The sequence below is a fragment of the Lampris incognitus genome, chromosome 9 (assembly GCF_029633865.1).
Source record: "Lampris incognitus isolate fLamInc1 chromosome 9, fLamInc1.hap2, whole genome shotgun sequence".
Classification (NCBI taxonomy): domain Eukaryota; kingdom Metazoa; phylum Chordata; class Actinopteri; order Lampriformes; family Lampridae; genus Lampris; species Lampris incognitus.
This window is the reverse complement of record NC_079219.1, coordinates 7,659,968-7,680,903: the sequence shown is the minus strand read 5'-3', so window position 1 is coordinate 7,680,903 and position 20,936 is coordinate 7,659,968. Positions and strand designations below refer to the sequence as shown.

Below are 20,936 nucleotides of genomic sequence, written 5' to 3'. Positions count from 1 at the left end.
TATGGGATGGACAGCCACATCAACTGTATAATTCAGCTTTAGATTATTCTTGGTTAATTCCGCATCCGCAAATCTAAATGGTCTGACTCCATCCTGCTTTCGTCGGCAGTATGGCGCCTTAACTAAAAATGTCAAAAGACTTGGTACTTTAAAGAAAGCACATTTTATTCAAACTCCGAGAGGACTTAAAACGAGTGGACTTTGAACTCCCTTTGTCTTTATAAATGTTTTTGTCCCCCCCTCCCCTCTGTACGACAACTGTATACCTGTTTGTTGTAAATAAAAGATTTTTGAAAAAAAAAACAACTTCCGTCTGAAAGCGGAAGTCGCTGCGCGTCCAATAGAACGGCTTGCTGGTGCGTTTCGCCAGCCAATCACTTTCTGAGGCTCCTTGCAGAAGCGAAAGTAAAAAAATAAATAAATAAATTTGCTCCCGAAAGGAGCCATGGCCGAGTGCTTGGACGTAGAAATGTCAGAGGCGTCTTTTCCTCTCGAGGGGGACCTGACCTGTCCGATTTGTCGGGGGATCTTCCGCGACCCGGTTCTCCTGCCGTGCTCCCACAGCTTCTGCCGGGAGTGCGTCGACAGGAGCAGGCAGCACACTAGGAAGTGTCCCGTCTGCCGGGCGCCGTGCGAGGCGGAGCAGCTCATCGCCAACCGCGCACTCGGCGACGCGTGCGAGTCTTTCGTGAAGGAGAAGAGCTGGAGGCCCCAGCCAAAACCTCTGGACGAGGACCACTGCCAGATCCACCGTCTGCCCCTCCAGCTCTACTGCGTGAAAGACGAGCACCCCGTCTGTGTTGAATGTGTGTTAATGCACCCGGGACACGAGCTGCTCCCCCTGATTAAGGGGACGACATACTGCAAGGTGAGGTACACTTGGGCCCCGCCCCGCCCCGCCCCGTAACGTCTGTCCCGCAGAACAGGGCCCTAAACGGCCCCTGTCGGCTCTGTGCGTGACTAGTCCAGTGGTTCTCAACCTTTTTGGGGTCCTGGACCCCCCCCTGCGTATTTTTGATCTACCCTGAGGACCCCTCCACCTGATCTTGGGGGAGGGGGGTTGCAATTTGATAGAAACAGTAGAAACTGCATTTTAAATTGCGTTATAGCATTTATTCACTCTCTGGGGCAAAAATAAGAGCTTTCAGTTGTAACTTAGATATAGTTAACAAAACAGAATTCTTATGCAGTAACTTTCAGATATATGTAACAAAACAGGATTCTTATGCAGTAACTTTCAGATATATGTAACAAAACAGGATTCTTATGCAGTAACTTTCAGATATATGTAACAAAACAGAATTTTTATGCAGTAACTTTCAGATATATGTAACAAAACAGAATATGTATTCAGTGACTTTCAGATATATGTAACAAAACAGAATTCTTATGCAGTAACTTTCAGATATATGTAACAAAACAGAACATGTATTCAGTAACTTTCAGATATATGTAACAAAACAGAATATGTATTCAGTAACTTTCAGATATATGTAACAAAACAGAATATGTATTCAGTAACTTTCAGATATATGTAACAAAACAGAATATGTATTCAGTAACTTTCAGATATATGTAACAACAGAATTGTTATGCAGTGACTTTTAACAATGCAAACGGGAACAAGATCTCTTATTAAAATGCAACAAATTACACTTGTGAAACAGATGTAATTAGAGAAAAAAGTCCTGTTACCCTTTATAGTTTAGGTAGATAAAGGTCTCAGTCACATCTGAGTAAAATAATCCTATTTCTATAAATGTCATAGGATCTTTTTTTTAAAGATATTTTATTTTCACGGACCCCTTGCAATTACACCACGGACCACCAGGGGTCCGCGGACCCCCGGTTGAGAAACACTGCTGTAGTCCACTGACTTCCGGTTTCTACAGCAGTGGTCATCCCAGTTTCCTGTTTGTTGGCGGGTGTGATTTGACAGTGGCTTATATTTTGCGGTGCCTGCGAGATTTACTATGGATGAAGGTCAACGACATGGACAGAATTGTCGACAAACTTTCACTTGCACCTACCAGCAAACGGGTGAAAAGTTTCAAGTTGTACGTATCAAGTTACTTCCACAATTATAATTATAATAATAATGTAAACTACTAATAAGACACGTTAGCCCCTAGCTAACGGGTCTGACCCTTTAGCCGAGCGGTTAGTGACGTCGCCTTGTGTGCAGTACACCCCGTATCGAATCCTGCACCGGGCAAGAAAATAACCGGTTACAATAATAATAATACATCGATCTTATATAGCGCTTTTCTAGTACTCAAAGTCGCTTTACAATAAACGGAGTGAAACAAGACGACAGATGAACATAACGCAGACATACAGGGGCGGATGGGAAGGGGGGTCTACGAGAGGGAGAAGCTGCATTGTGAGGATACTCATCCCAGTAGAACCCGGCCGGAAGTCGGTGGACTACAGTTATGCACAGTGTTGCGTTCACAGATGTGTCTTTTACTGAATTTTGAAAGCACTGACGGGTGACCCCAAACGCCATTTTGATGGAATCAACATAATTTAGTGTTGGGTGGCAGAGAAAATATGATCACATTAATTGCAGGGAATTTTACGTGATGCTAATCTATGTATCGCAGCGTCCACTGGTACATGCAAGATTCAAGAAATTCCAGGTTCAGAGTCAAAGGTTTATTTCTCACATACTTCGTGTACAAGTACGATTAGCAGTGAGATTATTTCTTTCGGGAACTCCAAAACTGCAACAGATAAATTAACAACAACAATGATAAAATGAGAATAAAATAAAAGTGCAATAAAAATGCAATACAATTTTAAAAAAATATCCAGGGAGTACACAGAAGGTATAGCCATGCTGTGGATGGGCCAGAGTGGGGAGATTCAGAGGGAACCGGGAGTGAGGATAGCATGGAGTTTAGTCAGGAAAATGAGAAAACAAGACAGGAACGAGGACATTCTTTTGTCGGAGCAGGTGCGAAAAAACTCAGGAAAGTGATGAACAGTTCTCTGAGCGAGGAAGTGGTGAAACGGGGGTCGGGGAAATTGAATTTAAGGGAGTTCTCAGATTTAATGAAGAGAATGGTGTTCACGCTATGAGCCCAGCGAAGTTGACTACAGTATTAAAAAATCAAGTTGGTGAGCTAAAAATGGCCTGTTTTGAGAGATGGGAATCTGTTGATCATATGTAGAAATGAAGAGCAGAGAAAGGGCGTGTAGGATGAACGAGGTAGCAAAGCATGAAGTACCAAGTGCAAGCCATGTATTGAAGGGAAGCAGGTGGAATAAGGGCATGATTTGAGGAATACCAGTTGAGGTCACCATGGATGAAGTAAAGGCAAATCTCAAAGGTAGGAGAGTTAAGGGTGCACGAAGATTAAATGACTTCAGAGAAGGGATGAAGAAAGACGGCGAAAGTATATTGTTGGAATTTGGTATATATGTCGGAAATTCTCCTAAAGAAAATTGTACTAGGATACATGACCTAAACTGTGGGAGTATGTTCCTATATAAAATCAGTGAACATACTTGCCAGGACAATTAAGATGACACAACTTGAAATAGAGGCCCCATGAATTGCCTTGGTAAAGAGCAATGAGTGTCTCACGATGACGTGTCCCCTCGGGGTCTTTGGCAGGTAAATTGTAGTATTTTGTCCCTGGATACAGCCAAATTATAAGTTTACACAGCGTTGTCTGATGAAAGTCATCGCAGCTCTCAACCGCTTCGTCGACGAGCCTTTGGTGTGGAGATTTTAATTCACATTGCATGTTATGGGGAGGGAGAAAGACAGATACAGATGGGGAGATAATAGAACAACTATTGGAGGATAGTAACTTGGTGTGTGGTAATGATGTTCACTGAAATTCAAAGTTCTAACAATCTAACAGGAAGGTAAACAAGGGAGAGAAGAAACTAGAGAAGCTTATCCAGGTGTTTTACAGAGACAATAGTGTACAAACGGTGCAATGGATGCGTCTTTTACGATACAAGAAACGAGGGGAGCTAGTATAGCAAAGCCTGGGTTAACATCTCCAGGAAAAGACCAAATTTGTTATATAATTAAAACATTTAGGAGTTCAGACAGAATGGGGAGAAGAACGATTACCTACCAGTTGGAAAGATGCAGTTATTATACCTATGATAAAACCGGGAAAGGACCCGACAAGTCCAACAAGCTGCAGACCAATTGCACTTACTTCACATGTTGGGAAAATAATAGAAAAGATGATTACAGAGAGAGTGACTTTCTTTATAGAAAGCAGAGGATTGTTTTCTCCTTACCAGAGTGGATTTAGGAAAGGGAAAGGAACAATGAATCCAGTAATATGTTTGGGGACAGAAATGAGAAAAGCCCAAATTAATAAAGAATCCTTAATGGCAGTGTTCTTTGATGTAGAGAAAGCATATGATATGAAAGAAGGATTAATGATTAAGTTAGATGAAACAGGAATAACAGTAAGAGCTTTTATTTGCATTAAAAATAATTATTTGGTAGATATATTCAGGTTAAGATGGGAACAGCACTAAGTATAAGGTAGATAAGGGATTCCACAGGGCAGTGTGATCAGCCCAATGCTTTTCTCATCATGATTAATGATGTGTTCTCTGACGTAAGGGGTGACATTGGAAAATCATTATTTGTTGATGATGGGGCCTTATGGAAACGGGGGCTGATCCACTGTGGCGACCCCTAACGGGAGCAGCCAAAAGAAGGAGAAGACTGAAGGGCAATATTTCAGTATTTTACATTATTTGTAATACCTGCATTTCTTTGAAACCATGTTCACATGGAATATTTTATAAATGGCTTCTTCTATTAATAATCAGTGTAAAGTTTTGCATTTGTACAACGTCCAGTTAACTGCATCATCTGGTTGTGTGATTTTTATTTTTGGTTCTCAAACCGGTTGAAACAAAGGCCATTTCATAAAAAGGTTTACTGGATCCCCGGTTGAGCATGGCCCAGCATCAGCATTGGGCCTGTGTCAGTGAAAAAGGGTTAGTTCACTTATGCCTTGGGCTTTCCCTGCTGTCCAGACTGTAGGCTAGACTGGCATGTTCTGTCAGCCATAATATTTGGTTGAGGTTGAAACATGTTGCTTTTTTTTTTCCACTACAGAAGGAACTGGACTTCAAACTCAAGATTTGTGAAGAAAAGCTGGACTTGTACAAGCACACCAAGCGTAAATTCAAGAGCACTGTTGAATTCATCAAGGTAAACTGAGTTCTTAGAGATTTCAGATCATTATCTCAGTGTTGTGGTGTTGGTGTCTACATTCGGGTCTACAGTCGTTCTTCATATTAGTGGCATCACGGTGACATAAGCCCCTTTTCCACTACATGGTACCAACTCAACTCAACTCGCTTCTGTGTCATTTTCCATTACTGTAACAGTACCCTCTCAGTGTAGCTGGTCATCATAGCAATGGAACCTCGACAAAGGTGGTACCAGAAAAGTGGTAACAGTAATGGAAAACGAAAAAAGGTTGAGTCGAGTTGAGCCGGTACCATGTAGTGGAAAAGGGGCAATAGTGTGTAGAGACACTGTGCCTCAACTCCAGGACCTTTGTTTAAGCTCCCACCTCCCAGCAGTATATGAGAGCAAGGCACTAAATCATGACTCCTTACCCGTTCAAAGCATGCTGGTCTGTAGCTTACCCTGTGCTGTGACCTTGTTGGGCCAATCAGTTAACACATGGAAGTAATTCACAACAGACAGACATTCTAGGCACTGGAAGAAAGGCATTTTAAATGAATTCGAGTCAGAAACAAAATTCTTATTTCTCATCCTCCCACAGGACCAGGCCAAACAGGCGGAGATTGTGGTTAAGGCAGAGTTTGAAAGGCTCCACAAAGTGCTTGTCGCAGAAGAAGTTGTCCGTCTGAAAGCCCTGGCCGATGAGGAGAAGAAGAAGATTACTGCCATGGAAGAAAAAATATCCAGTATAACCGAGGAAATGTCCCATTTGGCGTCCCTCATTCAGACTGTCAAGAGGCAGATGGGTAGTGAGGATATAGCCTTTCTACAGGTGAGTGAGTCTGTGACTTGTCTCCATCGTGGGCTGTGGTAACGTCACTCATTAAACATGTTGCGCTTCATAGCAAACACTAATTGTTCCCAACCATGCCGGAAAGTGTATAGTTAACATTTCAAATGTTAATGCAAAATTGAAAATGCAGTCTCACAACTGCATTGTCATTTTCCACTTACGCACGCTTAGTCAAAATTTAAATTTAAATATTTGAATCCAATTTGCATTTGAATTTCCATGTACTGGCCTGCAAATCTGGTGATAATATGATAAAATATCGAAAAACCAATTGACATTTCATTTTCAAGGGTCTGTCCAACGTTATGGGTAACGTACACTAAATGGCCAAAAGTATGTGTACACCCCTTCTAATGAGTGGATTTGGCTATTTCAGCCACACCCATTCCTTGTAGATGCATAAAATCCAGCATACAGCCATGCAATCTTCATTGACACACATTGGCAGTAGAATGGGTCTTACTGAAGAGCTCGGTGACTTTCAAAGTGGTATGTCATAGGATGCCACCCTTCCAACAAATGAGTTAGTCAAATTTTTTGCCCCGTTAGATCTTCCCCTGTCAACTTGTACCGATTGGCTAGACAGAGGGACCGAGCTGGGAAGGATGTGCAGCAAGTTAGGGCGATCAAGGCTAGAGATGGAAATGTGCTGACAAGCGAGGAGAGTGTGCTGAGAAGGTGGAAGGAGTACTTTGAGGGGCTGATGAATGAAGAAAATGAGAGAGAGAGAAGGTTGGATGATGTGGGGATAGTGAATCAGGAAGTGCAGTGGATTAGCAAGGAGGAAGTGAGGGCAGCTATGAAGAGGATGACGAATGGAAAAGCAGTTGGTCCTGATGACATACCTGTGGAGGCATGGAGAAGTTTAGGAGAGATGGCAGTGGAGTTTTTAACTAGATTGTTTAACAAAATCTTGGAAAGTGAGAGGATGCCTGAGGAGTGGAGAAGAAGCATACTGGTGCCGATTTTCAAGAACAAGGGCAATATGCAGAACTGTAGCAACTACAGAGGTATAAAGTTGATCAGCCACAGCATGAAGATATGGACAAGAGTAATAGAAGCTAGGTTAAGAGGAGAGGTGACGATTAGCGAGCAGCAGTATGGTTTCATGCCACAAAAGAGCACCACAGATGTGATGTTTGCTTTGAGAATGTTGATGGAGAGGTATAGAGAAGGCCAGAAGGAGGTACACTGTGTCTTTGTGGATTTAGAGAAAGTATATGACAGGGTGCCGAGAGAGGAAGTGTGGTATTGTATGAGGAAGTTGGGAGTTGCAGAGAAGTATGTAGGAGTGGTGCAGGATATGTATGAGGGAAGTGTGACAATGGTGAGGTGTGCGGTTGGAATGACAGATGGGTTCAAGGTGGAGGTGGGATTACATCAAGGATCAGCTCTGAGCCCTTTCTTGTTTGCAATGGTGATGGACAGGTTGACGGACAAGTTCAGGCAGGAGTCTCCATGGATGATGATGTTTGCAAATGACATTGTGATCCGTAGCGAGAGTAGGGTGCAGATTGAGGAGAGCCTAGAGAGGTGGAGGTATGCACTGGAGAGAAGATGAATGAAAGTCAGTAGGAGCAAGACGGAATACATATGTATGAATGAGAGGGGGGACAGTGGAATGGTGAGGATGCAAGGAGTGGAGGTGACGAAGGCATATGAGTTTAAATACTTGGGGTCAACTGTCCAAAGTAACGGGGAGTGTAGAAGTGAGGTGAAGAAGACAGTGCAGGCAGGGTGGAGTGGGTGGAGAAGAGTGTCAAGAGTGATTTGCGACAGAAGGGTACCAGCAAGAGTTAGAGGGAAGGTTTACAAGATGGTTGTGAGACCAGCTATGTTATATGGTTTGGAGACAATGGCTCTGACGAAAAGACAGGACGCGGAGCTGGAGGTGGCAGAGTTGAAGATGCTAAGATTTTCACTGGGAGTAACGAAGAAGGACAGGATTAGGAACGATTATTTATATTAGAGGGACCGCTCAAGTTGGACGGTTTGGAGACAAAGCAAGAGAGGCAAGATTGAGATGGTTTGGACATGTGTGGAGGAGAGATGCTGGGTATATTGGTAGAAGGATGCTGAATATGGAGCTGCCAGGGAAGAGGAAAAGAGGAAGACCAAAGAGGAGGTTTATGGATGTGGTGAGGGAAGACATGCAGATGGCTGGTGTGACAGAGGAAGATGCAGAAGACAGGAAGAGATGGAAACGGATGATCCGCTGTGGCGCCCCCTAATGGGAGCAGCTGAAAGTAGCAGTAGTAGTAGTAGTAGTTGTAGACATAGTGGGGGGCAGCTTTGATGTGGTTTTGAAGAGTGTTCCTCAGAGAGGGGCCCAACCGAAAAGGCCCTGTAACCCCAGGTCTGGCACTTGGTCCTGGTGACTTGCAAGAGGTTGGCATTAGTGGATCTGAGGCAGCAGGATGGGGTGTGTTGGCAGTGGAGGTTGGAGAGTTAGGGGGAACCAGATTATTGAGAGCCTTGTAGGTGATGAGTAGGATTTTGAAGTTTGTCCTGTGTTTAACTGGGAGCCAGTGGAGATCTTGGAGGGCAGGGGTGAGCTTGGAGGACAGCTCCTGAGCGGATGCTGGCAAGCAGACGGGTGGCCGAATTTTGTACATACTGAAGTTTATTGCGGATTGTGTTAGTGGTACCGTAAAGGATGCTGTTGCAGTAACCAAGCCTGGATGTTATGAGTGTTTCTGCAGCAGTAGGTGACAGTGAGGGTCAAAGGTGGAAAATATTGCGGAGGTGGAAGAAGTCTGTTTTCGTGGTCTGGTTGACATGGGGCAGGAATGAAGGGGTGAGCTCGAACATCAAAGATGACTCCGAGGTAACAAACTCAGGTGGAGGGGGTAACAATGGAGCTATCGGTGTTAAGGGGAAAGTCCTGGGCCAGTGATTAAGATTTCAGATTTAACGCTGTTGAGTTGTATACTTTTATACAATGCTCTTTTTTAAAAAACTAACTATGAATCTTTTCTCTTTATTTCAGAACTTCCAAAACTTAAAAAGAAAGTAAGCAGCTGCAAAACACTCGCACATACCCTGCACATTAGTAACCCAAAACACCATAACCAGAGATTCCTGAACTCACTTGACTCCAAAGCAGTCACAGTGAATCAGATAGGTGCTTGGTAAAACATTTATTTTGTTAGTTTGTGTGCAATATTTTAAAATTTAATTTTGGTATATCCAATCAAGCCATTTCCACTGCAAGATTAGACCGAGTGACTCATCAAGCAGTGTGTATGTGCATTTGTAAACTTTCAAATACATTCTGAGGATTATATTTAAATGTTTTTTCATCCGCAACTTTGACATCTTCCTACTTGTCCAAACAGTCCCCTTCTCTAAGGAGCTCTGCATTTTCAGCTTTGCTTCTGTCAGTTTTGAAATGACTTTCCGTCATCATTTCTCTCGTTGCCATGTCATGCCAGGGCTCAGTGGACTGCTGATGACCCCGAATACCCTAAAGATTGTCTCCTGAGCGTGGGCAGACACGTCGGCTCTCTTAGCTACAACATATGGAAGAACATGCAAGCCTACGTCAAATGTAGTAAGTACAATGCATTTTGAGAAGGGGTTGAGACTGACTTTGTTGTTTTGTTTTGTTTTTTTATCAGTGGGGAATAAAAGCTTTTGAACAAATAGTTTGAGGCATCTTTATGACTCGTGCTGTATTGCACCCTTCATCCCTCTCTCCCTTCAGACCCAGTGGTGTTGAACCCCAACACAGCCTCCCCCTGGCTGTCTTTGAATCCTGAGTTGACCAGCATAAAAGAAAGCCTAGAGCGGCAGGCGTTCCCCGACAACCCAGAGCGCTTTGACCCTTGCGTCTTTCTCCTGGGCAGCGAGGGCTTCTCCGCTGGCAAGCACCGATGGGACGTAATTGTTGGGGACAACCCCAAGTGGATAATAGGGGTGTGCAAAGAGTCTGTGGTCCGTAAGAAGAAGTTTACAGTGTCCACAGACCGTGGCGTGTGGTCCATAGGTCTGAGCAAAGGGGCGTACAATGTCCTGACCCCCAAGCGTACGAAGGTGGAAGTAGAGAGCCGTCCAGACAGGATCCGGGTCAAACTAGATATGGATAAGGGAGAGGTGTCATTTTGGAATGCTGAAACATCAAAACACTTGTGTACCTTAACTCACAAGTTTAAAGAGAAAATATTCCCATTGTTTGGACCTGGGCTCCACAGTACACCTATGGTTCTGGCCCCAGCAAAAATGACAATATACACCTCATGAGTAGGCCATATAGTTGACTAAAGGCTTTATATTCTTTCCCGCAGGTAATACACTGCATAAATTCCTGTGCCTAAATGATATTTTGGTTGTAGTTATATTTTATGTTTTTAAATACATATGATGTGAAATGTTTTGATCTGAAGGTATTTTTTCATTAGCAATCAGTTTGAGAAAGTCTAAATTTATGGCCATATAAAGTATACTTTTTTTTTTCATTATTTTACTGCGATATTACTCATTTGGTTCAATCGCCATTTTTCCGAAACATGTTGATGATTAAGTAAACTGTCCGGGTATGGGAGTTTTGTGTCAGGAATGAATTCAAACTTCCATATTTTTATGACATATAACACTACATATTTCTGTCCGTTATTGTCTACTTTGATCCTTAGCTCTAACATGAATTACAGTCCAGTACTGATACACTTACCTTTATCACCCTGTGCTTTTTCTTCTGATACGAGCTAGGACTTATTTACAATTACAAATACAATTACCCACAGAACAGAATAATTATGTCCAGCAATTGAAATAAGGTTAGTCTCTTAAACAGCTGTTTGCGAAGCAATCCAATTCTATTTTGCTTTGCGTGTACTTTGTACCGCATGACTTGATTAGTTTAGATGTCAAGTTAAGTTGTTAAGATGTCAAGTTTCCTATTATCAGTTTATTCACTAACTCCATCCAACAGTTTTTCTCTGACTGGTCCACGGAGCTGATCGGCGCGTTTCACGTCATTTGTTATTTGGTTGGTTTGTTTTCATCCATCTTTTTAATTGTAAAGCGCTTTGAGTGTCTGTTGCAGTTAAAAAAGCGCCATATAAAATGCAACTTGATTGATTGATTAATTTATTGATTAAAGTTCATCTATGAAAAGGCCAAGTAGCTTGATAAAAGAGTGTGGGATTCTGTCCAGATGTTTCCAACAGTGTTAGAAGTCTCCACTAGGGGCGTCCTGGAGGCTCCGAATACCTTGCACACTGATCGCTGCGGTCGCGGGTTCGAATCCGACACGGAGCCTTTGCTGCACGTCTCTCCTTACTTTCCCCCAGTGTCCCCTGTCTAACGACTCATGCTGACTAATGGCTAAGAATGCATATTTATAATATATATCAACTCCCATATTTTCATAATGTGTGCGTGTGTGTGTGTGTTAGTTAGTGTAGATAGCGGGACCGAAAACTAAAGCATTTATGATCCTAATTCTTTTTGGAGGTGGTAGGTATTGTCTCAGAGAGTAAGGGAAAAATCCCAGAGAATTAAAATTATGCATAATTATGCATAAATATGCAAAATATGAATTTTTCTAAAAAATGGCTAAAAAAAACTTTTCTCGGCATTTCAGATGATTCTGAGCATCTGGTTTTTTCACCTATATAAAAAAAATTCTGGGACTTAGAGATGTTTTGGCATTATGCAGAATATATGCATTTTTGCGAAAATGCACTTATGATCCTAATTTTCTTTTTGGAGGTGGTAGGTATTGTTCCAGAGAGGACCAGAAAAATAGCAGAAAATTAAAATAGCTAATAATTATGCATAATTATGCAAAATATGCATTTTTCTAAAAAAAATGCCTAAAAAACCACTTTTCTCAGCATTTCAGATGATTCTGAGCATCTTTGATTTTTTCACCTATATAAAAAAAAATTCTGGGACTCAGAAATGTTTTGGCATTATGCAAAATATATGCATTTTTGCAAAAATGCACTTATGATCCTAGTTTGTTTTTTTTTGGAGGTGGTAGGTATTGTTCCAGAGAGGACAAGAAAAATAGCAGAAAATTAAAATAGCTAATAATTATGCAAAATATGCATTTTTCTAAAAAATGGCTAAAAAACCACTTTTCTCGGCATTTCAGATGATTCTGAGCATCTTTGATTTTTTTCACCTATATAAAAAAAATTCTGGGACTTAGAAATCTTTTGGCATTATGCAAAATATATGCATTTTTGCAAAAATGCACTTATGATCCTAGTTTTTTTTTTTTTTTGGAGGTGGTAGGTATTGTTCCAGAGAGAGAGGACCAGAAAAATAGCAGAAAATTAAAAGAACTAATAATTATGCATAATTCTAAAAATGGCTAAAAACCACTTTTCTCGGCATTCAGATGATTCTGAGCATTTGGGGGGAGGGAGTTGTGGTGGGAGGGGGGTTTAGGGGCAGGGGGGAGGCGGTTAGCTGGCAGGATGAAGAGGAGATTTAGACGGGTGGATCACCAAACCGCTACATTGTAGCGGGGTTCTTCTATCTATATATATCAAAAGGAAATCGCCACTGGAGGGCAGTATAGAGTGATTCCCAGAGCTGTCTTTTGTGTAGGCAACCACTGGAGAGGGCCGGCCAGCCAGCCGCAAACAGGAAAACAACGGGCATCATCGCAATAGAAGACCAGAGGGGGGGGGGGGGGGAGAGATTGTGTCTTACACCAGGCGTTATTTTGGGTCTTTCTGCTCGTACGACTTGCTGCAGCGCACACTTACAAGGGCTGTGAGCCAAGTAGAGGGGAGGGGGGGAGGAGGTTTGCTATCGCATTATGGGGACACAAGCGCCGCTCGCTAGGAAATCGCCCCTCCGGATGTTTTCTGGCTGCCGATTAATGATTGCGCATCTGGATTTGCTGAAGCCACCGGCCCACGCTGGGTAGCTCGGACGGGCTGCCGTGCGGTGCCCCCCCACCCCACCACCGTGCCCATATACCCTCGGCGCCGTATCGGCCGTTCTTCAGTTCGGCCGCTGCCTGGCGGCGCGCAGCTCCAGCGGTGGACTGGTCACCGACAATGTAAAGCCACAATGTGTCCGGAGAGACGAGACCTGGTAAGAACATGGCGCAGACCCAGCTAGCTAGCTAGCTGGCTAACCCTTCGGCTGCGCAGTCGTCCGTATTTTGAGTAGCTTGCGGAGGCGTCCCGACCCCCCATTGGTGTGGCAGTAGATATACCCAATACATATGTTTAATCATATTTCGCTGCAGCCGTCTGTGCGCTGCGGCGACCACACGCTTAGCTAAGCTAACGGCTAGCTAGCTGCCTATGCAAATTAGCTGTCAAGCTAAACCTGCTAGCGAAGCGTCGGCGGGGGACAGGTTGAGCTAGCACAAGTCACACACAGAAGTGGATAACCCAACTAGACGGTTACTTGTCCTCAGACTAGATAGTTACTTGTCCTCATTTTCTTATCTTTTTTATACAGTTGCTGCAAGTACTCCCAATAAGACGTACAAATCACGTAAACCCGTAATTCAGACCTGACGCCGTACCAAAACAATGCCTAGTATGCGCAATACACAGCTGTGGCTGTTATGGTCGCAACCGGCGCTGCAAGCCAGCGGAACTTGTTGAGTCTTTTGCAAAAGGCTCGCCCGGTTCTGGGATTCGGGTCGACATGGGCAAATAAGAGGTCAGACGGCCTCTTGCTGGTTCGTGTCGTTTTATTTGGCACACGGCAAATAGCTCACAGGTAACGCTGCAGCGCTGGCGACGTGCCCTCGGTGCAACCGGGAGTCGTCCGCCAAATAAGAGAAACGCGTGGTGATGTGTACTAAAACAACAAGGCGTGGCGCTTTTCCAGAGACGGGCGTGCTCTTCTTCTTTGGTTTCCCTTCGTCACTGTCGATCATGTTTTCCTCGCATTGTTTTGCACGTGTAGCGCGTGTCTTCATCAGGTTTATGTGCGTGGCGTTCCTGCTCCCCGGCCGTCCTAATCAGGCCGGCGTACACAGACTCCCCGGCCGTCCTAATCAGGCCGGCGTACACAGACTCCCCGGCCGTCCTAATCAGGCCGGGGTACACAGACTCCCTAGCCGTCCTAATCAGGCCGGCGTACACAGCGTTCCTACTCCCAGGCAGTGGCGCCCCCAGAAATTTTTCGTAGGGGGGGGGGGCAAATGGGGCCACTGAAAATCTTGGGGTGGCACTCCAAAACCAAAAGCCATGACTGAATTTCGGGAATTCTATGATGCTGTTGCAGTATACTGTATAGGCTAGTTGAAAACTGTCAATATGAGAGTTAAGAAAAATATACATTATTGATTTTAAATGAACAGCACCTAATGTAAGATATCAGATAGAAGCTTATTATGCATAATCAGAAGCATATTCTGCATATGCGACTAGTGGCTGGGGGGACCTGCGGGGGGGGCCAGCGGGGATAGTATCAGGGTGGCCGTGGCCACCCCTGGCCACCCCTTGGGGGCGCCACTGCTCCCAGGCCCAGCTCCTTTAAACTTGAGCGGAATCAGACTGGTTGGATTTAGATAGCTAACGTTAGGTTTACATTCTAGAAGCCCCGCTGCAGTTTGCGTCAGACGGAAGCTTATCTGTACTATTCACACACTCGAAATCGCTTTCACCGCTGCAGAACTCAACATCTATAGTAGTTGCATATTAATTAAGTTAATGGCGTTCCAGGCGCCCATTGTTGACGTATAGTCAGTCTTCAGTGATTCAATTTTGAAAGGGGTTTTGTAAAAAACAATTGCATTTTGGTTGGGTCTGTTAGATGAAACCTTAGCAAAATGCATTACAAGCAATCAGGCCTCCATCCCCACACTTTTGATCAGTTAAATCTCGGATCAAGCGATTCAAGATTATTTGTTACGTCTCATTATGCTCGTACAAGAGAGCACTCTCCCCAACACTGCAGCAACAACAGTAATAAATAACAAAACGGAACAAAAAAAGCAGCAATGATAATAAATAGTGTGCGGTGTATGTAAGGTGCTGTGTGTGTGTGTGTGTGTAGGCCCAGCCTTAATAAATGTGCATATGTATATGTAGCTGTTTATATATTTGTGTGTGTTTGTGTATGCCAAGCTTCGTGTGTGTGTATGTGTGTGAGTGTGTTACCTATCCACATTTGTAGAGGGAAAAATCTTGTCTAGGTGGTTGCTAGTACAATGACTTGGTCTTGATTGGTAGTGTTATGATAGCTGATACCTCAAATATGACTCCATCTCTGATTTTGTTGAAACTTAAGTGTCCTTGCCCACTCCTTTTGCGACATGGTACAATCATAGCCGAAAGAGTAGTAGTAGTAGTAGTAGTAGTGGTAGATTTGTTATGTTCAAGTAACTCACAAAACCAGCCGATTCCATTCTCTCTCTTCTCCTATCTTACAGCTGACGGTGAGGATGGCCTCCCTCCTCCCTGTTTCCCTGGTTCTGGGGGTTTTGCTGCTGATGGAGGCCCCTGGATGCTATGCAGGGGACTGTAAGGGCCAAAGACAGGTGCTGAGGGGCCCTCCAGGTTATGTCACTGATGGACCAGGGAACTACTCAGTCAACGGGAACTGCGAGTGGCTCATCAAAGGTATGAGTTTTGAGTGAAGGCATCTTCTCATATCCAAAATTATTGACTGTCAGTTCAAATTCCACATATCGCCTGTGGATCCCATTAAATCAGATTAGATTACATTTTGATGAATGACATTGGGACGTTAATCACAGAAAGTTGAATCAGTTCATTTGGACACTATTGAGAGAAACGTTTCATCACTCATCTAATGACCTTTTTCCTCTACACGGTACCGGCTCAACTCAACTCGACGTTTTTGTTTTTCATCACTGGAAAGCACCAGCATTTTGGTAACTGTTACCACTTTTCTGGTACCACCTCTGTCGAAGTCCCGAAAAAAACTGGAGCCCGTGCCAAAATCAATGCAGACCAGCTACACTGAGAGGGTACTGTTACAGTAAAGGAAAATGACACTCTGTGAGTCGAGTCGAGTTGAGCCGGTACCATGGAGTTGAAAAGGGGCATTTGTGACTTCTTCAGTCTCAACTGACTACAGGTATTCCCACCATTATAAACAGCATAGTTGCATAATGACCGAAACCAACGATCAGTTTCATATGCAGATTACTGTGACCATTAACTAGGGTTACAATGGTCATGTGTACTAATCACAGAGAATTGGGGAATAGTTGCAATCACAGCATTTGTAAGATGGTGACAGATGTACTCCTAGCCAATTGTGTCTGTAAGTGACAGGTGTACTCTCAGCCCACCCTTCCAGTTCAGATATGGTTGTTCCCTCTTCCCATAGATGGCCTCTTTGACTACCTGGTCAAACCAGCGTTCCTCCCTATTAAGAATGCGCACATCATCATCCTTGACAGAGTGGCCACTGGCCTGTAGATGGGTGTAGACTGTGCAGTCCTGGCCTGATGCGTTAGCTCTTTTGTGTTGTGCCATCCTCTTCGCCAGCTTCTGTTTGGTTTCCCCGATATGCAAGTCACTGCAATCCTCCTGGCACGTAACAGCATACACGATATTCTTGTTTGTGCCAGGGGACCCGGTCCTTGGGGTCGGCCAGTTTCTGGTGCAGTGTTTCTTTTGTTTAAGATTATTTTTTGGCATTTTCCGCCTTTATTTGATAGCGACAGTAGGACACTCGATGGCTGAAACTTTCAATGCCATAAGAGACAGGGACAGATGGGGCAACATCATCAGTCAGGCAGTGCGAGCAGATAACGCCCACAAGGACAACGCTGGATGAGTGAGTGAATAGAGAGAGACAGGGAAAGCAGGGGAGAGAGAGAGGGGCAGCAAAGGGCCCGAGCTGGATTTGAACCCAGGCCGCTGTGGTAAGGACCCAGCCTTATGTGGTACGTGTTCTACCAGGTGAGTCACGCATCTCAACTGTTCTGACACTTCTACCACATACAGAATCACCAGTGGTTTACGCTTAGACAGCTGTTGTCCTTCTCCTCTCTTCGATCGGCTGGTGCACTGTTTGGGCGTCTTCCTGGCTTTGACAAACACCCAGTTAGACTAACCACACTTAACCAGGGCCTGTTTAATGTGGGATTTCTCCCTTTCCCCAGCTGCTGTGTCGGTGGGGACGTTGTCATCTCGTTGGTAATGCGTCCTGATGACTTCTAGTTTGTGCTCCAGTGATGATGAGAGTCAAACCTTAAGTACTGATCAGTATGTGTTGGTTTACTGTCAGCATCAACAATCAAATGTCCCCCATCACCAATTGCAATTTCACAGTCTTAAGAATCTGTCGTTTTTCACCTCCTCCCTGGTGATCTTGATGTGGCTGTCCACAGAGTTAATGTGGCCGGTGAAATGTGGTACGTCCTAAGATTTGATTTTAACCCAGGTGTCATCCACAAATCTGAACCAGTGGGGTCCCTGGATAGGACATCTGAGCCCTCTTTTCCACTTCCTCCATGTGCAAGTTGGCCATTGTAGGTGAATCTGGGGAACCCATAGCACACCCATGTTTCTGCCAATAGTACTGCCTATATTTACTTTACTGCATGTGAAGTACGTGGACTGAAGACACAGCTTCAGGAGCAGACACACTTGGTCAGTGTTAAGGGTGGTTCTGTTGCTAAGGGTGGGGTTGTTTTGTAATTTCATATGGACTACCTCCAATCCATCAACTGAAACACGCGTGAAGAGAGACCTAATATCATAACAGGCCATCGTTTCATCCTCCTCCATAATGATGTCCCTCACCTTATCCATAAAATCCATAGTGTTCAGAATGTAGTGTTCATTAATGTCTACCAACGGGTTAAGAATAGATGCCAGAAACTCAGGAGATGTTAAAGGTCACTGAGTTAATAATACAGACGATAGGCCGTAATGGCACATCCTGTTTATGTATCTTAGGTAACCCGTACAGACTAGGTGTAGCTTGCCCTGAGTATAACCTGTGGTACAAAATTCTGTCAATAGCATCGTCCTCTTCTAACAGCTTCAGACAATTTATCACCTTTTTCTTGTAACCACTGCCCGGATCTCGTTTCAGGGGCTCATAATTATTTAAGTCTCTAGGTAACGTCAGCTTTCTCAATCTCTGCTGATGTTGGACGGCAGCTCCTTCGCATTGCCGAGGCAGGCTAAAAGTTTAGTCCGCAGTCGCTCCACTTCAGGATCTGTGACGTTGTTGTTACGGATCGCCGATTCCGTGGCTGTGATCAGTTCCACTAGCGGGATTTGCCTCGGTGTGACAGCAAAATTCAGCCCCTTTGTCTGATGGACAGATTCTTCACCAACTTGTCCACATCATCGGTGTGTGTCTGGTGTTCGTCTTTCTGTCTGCCATTGAGGGTGCCGTCCGTTGTCTGCAGACGTTTCTGGCGTACAGCAAGTGGGTCTTTTGCTTCCTGGTTTTCGACCTTCCGTGTTCTGCTAGACGAGTCCTCTCCGTGAACTCAATCACATGTTGGAAAGTGGTCTCATCTAGGCGTGAAGTGAGTCTGTTGGATCTGCTCTTCTGGCTTTTAAAGCATTGATAGTAAAATTAGCTTGCCCCACCTTTTCGTTCAACAGCTGGCCCTGTGCCTTCTGGAGGATCTTGCTAACTTGGTGGCCCTTGACCGAAGATTTCCTTTGCAGGCTCTTAGGTCTAATCCCACTCTGTCTTCACCTGAGTTATTGAGCATGCACAAAGACATTGGAATGTCAGCTTATTGCAGCAGCATGTCGATAAACTCAGACAAGAATTACTGAAGGTGATCATTTAGCCATATAGCCTCTACCAGAGACAAAAGTACACCTTCATAGATAAGGATGAATTTACTTATCGAAATGTACAGATGGACAAATTGACAGATGTAGTAAATAGATATGTGTATGCCATCATCGCTGATCTCATTTGGCGTAGAGCTCTGGTTTGAGTGAAAAATAACACGAATATATCTTGTTTTTGTAGCTCCCAGCAACAATCACCACATTGTCCTGAATTTTACCTTTATGGACACCGAGTGTACCTATGATTACCTGTTTGTGTATGATGGAGACTCATACCAGAGCCCTCTCCTGGCCAGTCTGAGTGGCAACACACTACCGCAACCCATGGAAGCCAAGTCGGGCAAGGTAACAAGCTAACGCCCGTCTCAATGTACAGATTCAACCGATGGTTGGCGTTATTAAATGTTCATGCCGTCTTTGTTTATTCTTTTGCTCCTCTCCCCAGATGCTGCTCCATCTCTTTAGTGACGCTAACTACAACCTTCTTGGCTTCAATGCCACCTACACCTTCTCGTTGTGCCCTGGTGCTTGCGGGGGCCGTGGGCGTTGTGATTCAGCTACATCCCAGTGCCAGTGCCACCAGGGCTGGGGAGGTGTGGATTGCACAACTCCTTTGTGCTCCCAGGCTTGCTCGCGACATGGTCAGTGTGACAAGGTAAGAGGAAGGGAGCCAGAGATGAAGGGAGTAAAAAACTCATCCTGCAAACAAATCCCTGCACAAGTCTTCGTCAAGGCCCTTCAGCGGGGCATCGTTCAATATGAAATGCAGATTGTTGTAAAGCGATGAATTTAAAATCCATATTTGTATTGTCATCAGGTTTTTGGCTGTTTTCACACTATTTCAAATCTTTTTCCTTTTTTTCTCTCTCTCTCTCAGAAAGGAGAGCGCTGTCTCTGTGGTTCAGATTTCCTTGGTCAGAGCTGTCAGCTCGGTCTCCGTGATGACAGCGGGGCAGGACAGTGGTGGCGTGTGAGCGAGGGCGACCCCAACACTCCTCCCAGGACGGGCTCTGCCGGGGTCTATCTATCCTCCACTGGAGCCATGTACCTGTTCGGGGGTGATGCCAGCATGCTATTCACTTTTTTTTATTTTAAATTTTCAACCCACTCTAGGTTGGCTTCATCACGCAGTACTAGAACAGCGAGAGAGAACAGGCGTATTAAAGATCATGGTTCCTTAGCCCTGCTGCTCTTTAATGGTTCAATTTTTTTCTTTCTTTCTTCTTTTTTTTTTTAACCAGAAAAAAAATAGCTGTTGCTTGGTTGTCTGTAGTACAGCATGCTGTTTTTAGAGCAGTTACACTAATTGAGATGGTAAGATTGGCTGTAAAATTACTATTCAGTGCTTTAAAAGGTGCCTGTCGGTTGATGCAGGTATGTATCTACTATTTGCTGACAGTCTTTGTAAGTCGACTAAATTAGAAAATGTCATATATTCTGATTCTGATATTCATGTTAAACAGGAAGTAAACTTTTAATTACTTTTTTTTTATTTTAAACTTACTCTTTAAATATCAATTTTCTCCTAGGCTTTGACCTAAACAGAGCTCTTGGTGACCTGGTCAAATACAACTTCACTTCTAACCAGTGGGAAAACAGGTCCTACAGTCACTCTCCCGTAAGTGCCTCCTAAATATAATTACACAGTTCAGCCACAAATACAAACTGTACTGACAAAACAAACGTTCTCTTTAAAATGGACCTCTTTAACAAATGGCTCTCAGTTTTTCTGTTGAAATGAGCTGTCTCTCAACCTTATCCTTGTGCAACCTCTATCCCTGCATTCTTTTTATCAACCTGTTATCTCACCTCTCATTCTGAAAACATTCTTCATCATGTGCTTCCCTTTTCATCCCCTCTTCCCTCTCTCTACTCATATCAGGCTGCTCGTCACTCCCACATAGCAATTGACTGGAAAGGAAATATGGTTATCTTTGGGGGAGAGCTTGCCCATGGTGCTCTGGCTAGTGATGTCTGGATGTACAACCCAATCCACGATGAATGGCAGCAGCTTGGCCTTTCGAATTTGCCCGGAGCACCTAAATTGGCCAATCATGCAGCAGCTGTTGTGGACAATTATCTCTATGTATTTGGAGGTGAGTTTTGTGGGTATCGTCACGTGTCACATACTATATATGCGTTTGGTTAAGGAAAAAATATTGCAATT

General features: G+C 44.0%; 2 protein-coding genes across 2 annotated transcripts in view; both read left to right on the top strand.

The window, feature by feature from the left end:
* Positions 1-445: 445 nt before the first annotated feature.
* On the top strand, positions 446-11,154 carry trim35-28 (tripartite motif containing 35-28). The gene is made up of 6 exons (XM_056286693.1): positions 446-868; positions 5,108-5,203; positions 5,787-6,017; positions 9,028-9,050; positions 9,473-9,591; positions 9,745-11,154. Exons 1-6 carry the CDS (start codon positions 446-448, stop codon positions 10,278-10,280), a joined length of 1,428 nt encoding a protein of 475 aa, XP_056142668.1. The 3' UTR covers positions 10,281-11,154.
* A 1,642-nt stretch (positions 11,155-12,796) lies between these two features.
* megf8 (multiple EGF-like-domains 8) overlaps positions 12,797-20,936 on the top strand; it is a 38,490-nt gene continuing 30,350 nt past the window's right edge. Inside the window, 7 exon segments of the mRNA XM_056285709.1 lie at positions 12,797-13,097; positions 15,400-15,589; positions 18,951-19,114; positions 19,215-19,424; positions 19,647-19,827; positions 20,299-20,387; positions 20,652-20,865. Of these exon segments, the coding sequence (XP_056141684.1) occupies positions 13,074-13,097; positions 15,400-15,589; positions 18,951-19,114; positions 19,215-19,424; positions 19,647-19,827; positions 20,299-20,387; positions 20,652-20,865 (1,072 nt within the window). The 5' untranslated portion in view covers positions 12,797-13,073.

Coding starts and splice junctions, on each gene's coding strand:
- trim35-28 (XM_056286693.1), top strand. CDS start 446: ATGGCCGAGTGCTTGGACGTAGAAATGTCAGAGGCGTCTTTTCCTCTC. Junction 6,018..9,027: donor AGGATATAGCCTTTCTACAG/GTGAGTGAGTCT, acceptor TCTTTATTTCAG/AACTTCCAAAACTTAAAAAG. Junction 9,051..9,472: donor TTCCAAAACTTAAAAAGAAA/GTAAGCAGCTGC, acceptor ATGTCATGCCAG/GGCTCAGTGGACTGCTGATG.